The sequence below is a fragment of the Melanaphis sacchari genome, unplaced genomic scaffold, assembly GCF_002803265.2.
Source record: "Melanaphis sacchari strain LSU unplaced genomic scaffold, SCAv2.0 Contig0_pilon_pilon, whole genome shotgun sequence".
NCBI classification, from domain to species: domain Eukaryota; kingdom Metazoa; phylum Arthropoda; class Insecta; order Hemiptera; family Aphididae; genus Melanaphis; species Melanaphis sacchari.
In genome coordinates, this window is record NW_020270366.1 from 19,639,526 (window position 1) to 19,646,968 (window position 7,443).

General features: G+C 26.5%; 1 protein-coding gene across 2 annotated transcripts; it reads left to right on the forward strand.

Moving 5' to 3' along the window:
• Positions 1-1,085: 1,085 nt before the first annotated feature.
• On the forward strand, positions 1,086-5,699 carry LOC112597639 (signal recognition particle receptor subunit alpha homolog). 2 transcript variants are annotated; one of them, XM_025343775.1, is made up of 13 exons: positions 1,086-1,181; positions 1,276-1,413; positions 1,989-2,189; positions 2,248-2,422; positions 2,537-2,684; positions 2,759-2,909; positions 3,257-3,399; positions 3,466-3,610; positions 3,692-3,883; positions 3,956-4,127; positions 4,920-5,047; positions 5,138-5,314; positions 5,397-5,522. In XM_025343775.1, exons 2-13 carry the CDS (start codon positions 1,288-1,290, stop codon positions 5,520-5,522), a joined length of 1,884 nt encoding a protein of 627 aa, XP_025199560.1. In that variant the 5' UTR covers positions 1,086-1,181; positions 1,276-1,287. The 2 variants fall into 2 exon arrangements, with proteins under 2 accessions (XP_025199560.1, XP_025199554.1); XM_025343769.1 differs by lacking the exon at positions 1,086-1,181 and having other exon boundaries at positions 5,397-5,699.
• Positions 5,700-7,443: the final 1,744 nt, after the last annotated feature.

The following is a 7,443-nucleotide window of genomic DNA, read 5'->3' on the forward strand; positions in this document are numbered from 1 at the left end:
GCATATATATTTATTGTTTTGTTAGAAAAATAAAAAAAAAATAATGGAACATAATGTCCATTTATATTTACATGGATTGTAAAAAGTTGGTAAAAAAACATAGGACATGAAGAAAATATACCATCAACAAATATCATATTAGATGAGTTTAGAGCCTTTGCCCTTCAGATTACTATCTAGTATCTGTAGAAAAACACATCATATTGTTTACCAAATCAGTTTTTATTAAAAATGACTCACTTTCAACAGTTCTTATTTGACGATTATTCATAACTTCGATAATTTTAACAAGATTTTTTAGAAATAAAGATATATGTTTTCTACGTTCTCGATGTATGCATTGTTTAATATATCAACATAGGTAGTTATTTTTAATGATATTTTCAATTTGAGGGTTTTTAAGTATTTCACGATTTATAATTTTTGAAGGGCTTTCTGTAAAATCCGTAAGTTTTCTTTTGAGCTGGTTTGAAAACGGTTTTTTTTATATATATTTATCGGCTGTTTTTCGTGGTTTTAATAAACTATACTTTATAGTTTATAGTCGTTCTAATTTCGATTTTTATGAATCAAAATATCGTTTTATTTTGATTGGAAATTATTTAAAACAAATGTTTTTAAAAACATTAATGGTTTTTTAAAATAGGTATTGAGTTTTTGTCAATAGAAGAATCACTCTGTGTATATCAATAACATAATATCAATCTATGCGTATTATCACGACTCACAAGAGTAGGTAATTATAAATGTATTAATAGTTTTTGAATGAATTAATACCTAGTTTATTTAATCGTGATAAATTGATTGCCGTTGGACTACAGAGAACTTACCTACTTGCATAAGTATAATACATACCTGTTTATTAAACATATTTTGTAATAATATTACATAAAATATAATATTAATATCCAGAAACTGTTTCCTATGTATTATATTTATATATAGTACCCTATCACCACCAATCATTATATTATAATATATCCTGTGGTCCAACCCCAGTGACGTGGCATGTTATCACCAATTTATAACCAAACGAATGGTAAGAACAGAGCTTGTGATTACACGTTTCATATTATTCATAATATTATTTGAATTATTGTAAAATTTACTCAGCTGTTTAACAAGTGAAATTGATTACGTGAGCACTTAACAGTAAATGTGAATACGTGATAAATACAAAAGTAAATGTGAATTGATGAAATAGTTTTTATGGTGTACACCAGTCTCATTTGTGATGAAATAGTATTCAATTTTGTACATTTTTATTGTTTGTAGTTTGTGTTGAAAATGTTGGACCTTTTTACAATATTTAGCAAAGGCGGCATCGTTCTTTGGTGTTTCCAAAGCACCAGTCAAATAAGTCAGTTTTTCATACCCTCAGTGAACTCATTGATCAAAACTGTTATTCTTCAGGTAAATAATATTCTTTGTCACAAACTGTTAGATAAAGCGTATTTTTTGCTAAATTATTTTATAAAAACATCAAAAATAATCCTATTGAACTAAAATATTACAATACTTTTATTGTTTAATGAATTATAATTGCCAATGATTGAAATTATTTTAATTATTACCAATTACTAAATTTAATTATTATAATAATAAAGAATTTTATAAGATGCAAAAATGTTTAAATCATTTTTACAGTTAATTCTTACTCAAAAATTTAAACTTTAAAGAATAAAGCGAATGATTTGTTCATTTTTATTTATTTATTTATTTGCCAAACTGCAATTTTACAAAAATGATAGATAAGTTTAGGTAAATATATAAGTAACAATTATTAACAATAATTAACATTTAAAATAGTAAATTGCAAGCCAATGAATAGTAAAATATGCATATTATCAAATTAAAACAAAATATTATATGGCCTGAGTCTAGGGTCTAAATAATACGCATGGTCCTTTGGATATGATTTTATATTTTATAATTATCTTTTTAGTTTATTTGAGGTTATTGTAATAAAATATATATATTTATTTCAGGAACGAACTAGTAGTAACAACAATTATGAACAAGATTCTCTTTCATTGAAGTATAGATTAGATAATGAGTTTGATTTGGTATTTGTAATAGCATTTCAAAAAATACTACAACTGTCTTATGTAGACAAATTTCTGGACGATATACAATTGGAATTTAGGGATAAGTATAAAAATGACTTGGCCAAAAAAAACTATTTCATGGTAAGATTATATTATATATTTATCTAATATCAATACTAATAATTTAATTTCATCTTAGGAGTTTGAATTCAGTAAAAACTTTAAAGAAGTTTTAAAGTCTGCTGAAGAATGGGGTAGGGCTCAAGCCTGTATTCCAAAGCAGATGCGTACATTCAATGAGTCTACAAAATCAAAAAAAACTGTAGCATCTATGATTGAACGAAAAAATGATGATAAAGAAAATAAAAAAAATGGTGAGTTGAATCTTTTTACTATAAATACTGCCAAAAGAAAATAATTATTCAATTTATTTCAAGAAAATAATAAATATCTAAAAAAAATTTAATATTTGAATCATTAATGTCTAGTAAAAATGATTGAAACTCAAAAAAATGACAAAGAAGTTAATCACAATGGTGTTTCATTTAACGAAGAAGACTTAATCATTCAAAACCGTATAAAAATGGCTCAAAAAATGGGTGCTATAAATTCAAATAAACTAAAAAAAAATAAAGAGCAAGTGTTAAGAAAATTTATTTGTTCTTTTTTATATTTTTTGGAAATAAATAATAATCAATGTTATAACTTAGGAAAGTGCCAAAACCTTCTCCAAAAGCAACTAAGCAACCTCGTACATGGCCATTAGGTGGAGCAGCAAAAGATATAAGCTCTTTAGATTATACAAAAGATAAGCCAAATAACAATGCTGACAGTCCTATTGAAATTGAAACAAACAATGAGGTAAACAAATGCTTATCAATTTTAAATTAAATTTTATTTTATTATCAAATATAAACTCCATTCGATTTAAGATTGAACTATTTGGCCTATCATTATTTATTGAGTTGATACATTCCCTCTACTAGATAGCCTTTCTATAAGCACTCTAAAAATACCAATATTGATACTTAGTATGGGCCATCTAATTGCAGAGATTTGTAAATACATGAGTTATAGTCATCTGAATGGTCCAATCTTAACTAATTTGAGTATAATAACAATGTTGCTTAATGCTTAAGCTATACATTTTACTATTTTAAATAACAAATATATTAAATAGTAAATACCTACATTATGTTTATAATTAGATTGTTGGACAAATGGTTGGAGGAATCAAAGACATAGAAATTGATAGCGACAGTGATGAAGAAGAGTCTGATGAAAAATTTGAAACAGCTGCTGAACGTAAGAAGAAAAATGACAGTAAAAAAAGTGTATTCTCCATGTTCAAGTAAATGATTGATTTTTAATATTTTTAAAAAATGTATTATAATTAATATTGATTTAAATATTTTAGAGGTCTAGTTGGAAGAAAAAATTTAACTGCAGCTGATATGGATCCAGTGTTAGAAAAGCTTAAAGAACACTTAGTTGCAAAAAATGTAGCTATTGAAATAGCTACTAAACTTTGTGACTCTGTTTCCTCTAAACTTGAAGGAAAGGTAAAATTATTATTTTTTATTTTAAAATAAAAATATAATCATAAACATTTTTAAAATTATATTAATTTTATTTTTGTATAGGTTCTTGGTTCATTTGAATCAGTGGCATCAACAGTAAAGAATACTATGATTGAATCTCTAGTGCAAATATTGTCACCAAAACGTAGGATTGATATTTTACGTGATGCAATGATGGCAAAAAAGAATGATAAGCCTTATGTTATGGCATTTTGTGGAGTTAATGGTGTTGGAAAATCTACAAATCTTGCAAAAGTATGGGTTGAATAAAATATTGCATCCTTTTTTTAACTTAATAGATTATTTATTATTTTATCATATTTATAGATCTGTTTTTGGTTGATTGAAAATAATCTGAGAGTATTAATCGCAGCTTGTGATACATTTAGAGCAGGTGCTGTTGAACAATTAAGAACTCATACAAAACATTTAAATGCTCTTCACCCGGCAAAAAAACATAATGATCAGCAAATGGTACAATTGTATGAAAAAGGATATGGTTAGTATTTAGTATGAACTTTATTCTGTAAGCTTAATATACAGTAAAACATGTTGTATACTTGTTAACTAGTAGGTTTAATGTGTAACAACTTATTTTTATTTAAAGAAGATAACTTTACCACGATTTTAAAGTTGGATGGATTTTCTAATGTTGCAAGCCATTGCTCTATAGTATATCATATTGAGTAAATAGTGTTGTTGACTATACAGGAAATTTTTTTATCATGAACAAACCACTCATTATTTCAAAATCAATATTCAGACAAGTAGTGGATAAGTTATAATATTATGAGTTTTAATAAGCGGAGTAGTAGGCCAAAATTGTGCAGGATATCCCCGTAATATTGCCCCAAAATTATTGAAAATTTATAATTTGGAATCATTCATTACAGCTATCTTTTAATTTTAAAAAAAACTGTAGTTATTTCATTTGGTATTTAAATATGATGCTGTTGTCTGTTCATAGTATACTTAATGAGCATATGACAAATTTATAAAGCGCAAAACCAGTTCATGAGCTTTTTATATTAATTTTTAAAAATTGCCCATCCGACTTACAATTACAAGCATTTAAATGAGGTACTTGAAATGTTAGCTGTCGGATGCAATTTTATCTTCAGTCATTGTTTCATTTCAAAATTGATAGAATATTTTTAAGTTGATATATTTAATTTATTTATTAGAACAGCTCAACATTCATATTCCTAGTTATATTTAACTATTTAATATAAGAAATAAAGTATATATAAAATAATTAAATTACTAATCATTAAGGTTATGGTAATTACAGGAAAAGATGCAGCTGGAATTGCTATGGAAGCAATAAACCATGCCAAGGAAGCCAAATATGATGTAGTACTTGTTGACACAGCTGGAAGAATGCAAGATAATGAACCATTAATGCGGGCATTGACCAAAGTAATTTATTTTTATTGGATATTTTATAATGCTATGTATATTTGTATATTTTTATGGGATATTTTTAATATTTGTTATATTGATTTTTAGTTGATTAAAGTGAATGAACCTGATATGGTATTATTTGTTGGTGAAGCATTGGTTGGCAATGAAGCAGTAGATCAGTTGGTAAAATTTAATCAAGCCTTAGCTGATTATTCATCTTCAGTTACTCCACATTTGATTGATGGAATTGTGCTCACAAAATTTGACACTATAGATGATAAAGTAAATTCATTAATTTTAATAATGACTAAATAATCATAACATTGTTTCTAATAAGTATACTAAAATAATGATTACATTCTAGGTTGGAGCTGCTATTTCAATGACATACATTACAGGTCAGCCAATAGTATTTGTAGGAACTGGACAAACATATACAGATCTCAAGTCACTGAATGCAAAAGCAGTAGTTGCTGCTCTAATGAAATGAAAAAATTAATTGCTGCACATTACATTTAAACAGTATCTTTAATAACTTGATTGACTTAAAATATTTGAACTCCGTGTATTTCTTTGTAATCTGGTGATAATTTGTTGGTTTTTTTTTTATTAGTTATTTAATGAATGTTCTAAAGTATTTTATGTTTTAATATGTGGTGAATGTTCATCCTACTTAATATTTATGTATTATTTGTTATTTTTCATTCCATTGTATTTTTGGTAATATAAAAATGTGGGCACCAATCTATTTATTTATTTATTTATTATTTAAATCCCAAATAAATATAAGGAACACAAAAATCAATTTAATATTTAAATCAGTTAGCTAATAAGACTTTAAAAAAAATATGAACTTAAAATTTACAAAGTATTATAAATTATCAACATTTAGTTCTCCTATTTATTGTATGGTTAATAAATTGTAAAAATCAAAAACTTATTGTTTATTACAGTACATTTTTTAATTTTTCTAATTTTGAAAAATCTCAAAAAATATTTCTATTTTTTATTATTTTTTTCTCATAACACTTTATTTAATAAAATAAAAGATAATTCAAAGATTACCTATAATGTAACAGCATTTTTAATGATTATAATTATGTAAAAACTAGATAGTATGATAAATAGATAATTATACATAATAATCAAGTATTGTGTAGTTTGAACATATCTAATTATAAAAAGTTTCAAGTCTCACAGATAATAGTTTATTAATTATAACAAAATAACCAAAATTCTTTAACGTAAAATCCTTACTTTTGTTTAAATTTATCAATATTTGAGCTTTAGATGTTGATAAAAAAAATTTAGCTGGGACAAATTACTTGAAAATTTAATTGAAGGGTCCACATAACTTGTTCTAACTCTCATTCAAAAATTATAAAAATACATAGGCACATTTTTTTTTTATTAACATTTGAAGTTCAAATATTGACAAAAATTCGTCAAAATCATTAATATTTTTCACTATTTGGTAGTTAAAAATTTATAAATATTTTACTATCAAAAGCTAAGAATTGAAAATTTAAAACTGTGCTGTCCATAAGTTAAGCTTAGAATAATTATAAAAAGTTTGAGGATTTTTCAATTTAAAAATTTTTACGAGTGTTTAAAGTTTTAATTTTAATTTGAAATCAGAAATACACGTGTAAAATTACGTTTTACTATTAAATAATTTTCGATTTTTGTATTTTTTAAAAAAATTACCAAACGTAGGAGCTTGAGACTTTTACTTAAATGTTTGAATTTGTTTCAAAATAGAATATATGACAATATTTAAGTATAATAATATATCCTAGACTGACAAATCATCTCCGTTCAGAATCGTTTTTCGTATACAATGATACCTATCATTGCATTCAAATTTAACCTACCCTAGTCCGAGGTTCATCCCACCCCCTAATGTACAGCAGAGCGATACTCACTTACCCGCTTTTTTTTTAAGTATCTAAGTGATCGCACTTAAACTTGCAAAGTCGATTTTGAGAACTTGGTTACTGCATCACTTTTAAAAACTACCGCCGTCAGCTCAGTGCACACAGGGTTTTTAATATTTTTACACTAAACTAGCAGGGACTGCCAGGGCGATTTCGGGGATTGGCATTTCAGGTGATTGTCAAAGATTGCTGAGTGATTGCGGGGATGCCAAGTTAGTGATTGTCGGATTCAGGTTGATTCCGCTGAGTGATTTCAGAAAACAACGGGTTGCAGGGTGATTGTGGGGTGATTGCGAAACAACCAGGTGATTGCGGGGTGACGTGAAACAACCAGGTGACGTGGGTGATTTCGGGTGATTTCAGGGTGATTGCGGGGTATTCGAAACAAACCAGGTGATTGCAAGGTGATTGGGTGATTTGTGCGGATTGCAGAGCATGATTAGCAATACGCAACTGAAACTGAAGTGCGTCAGC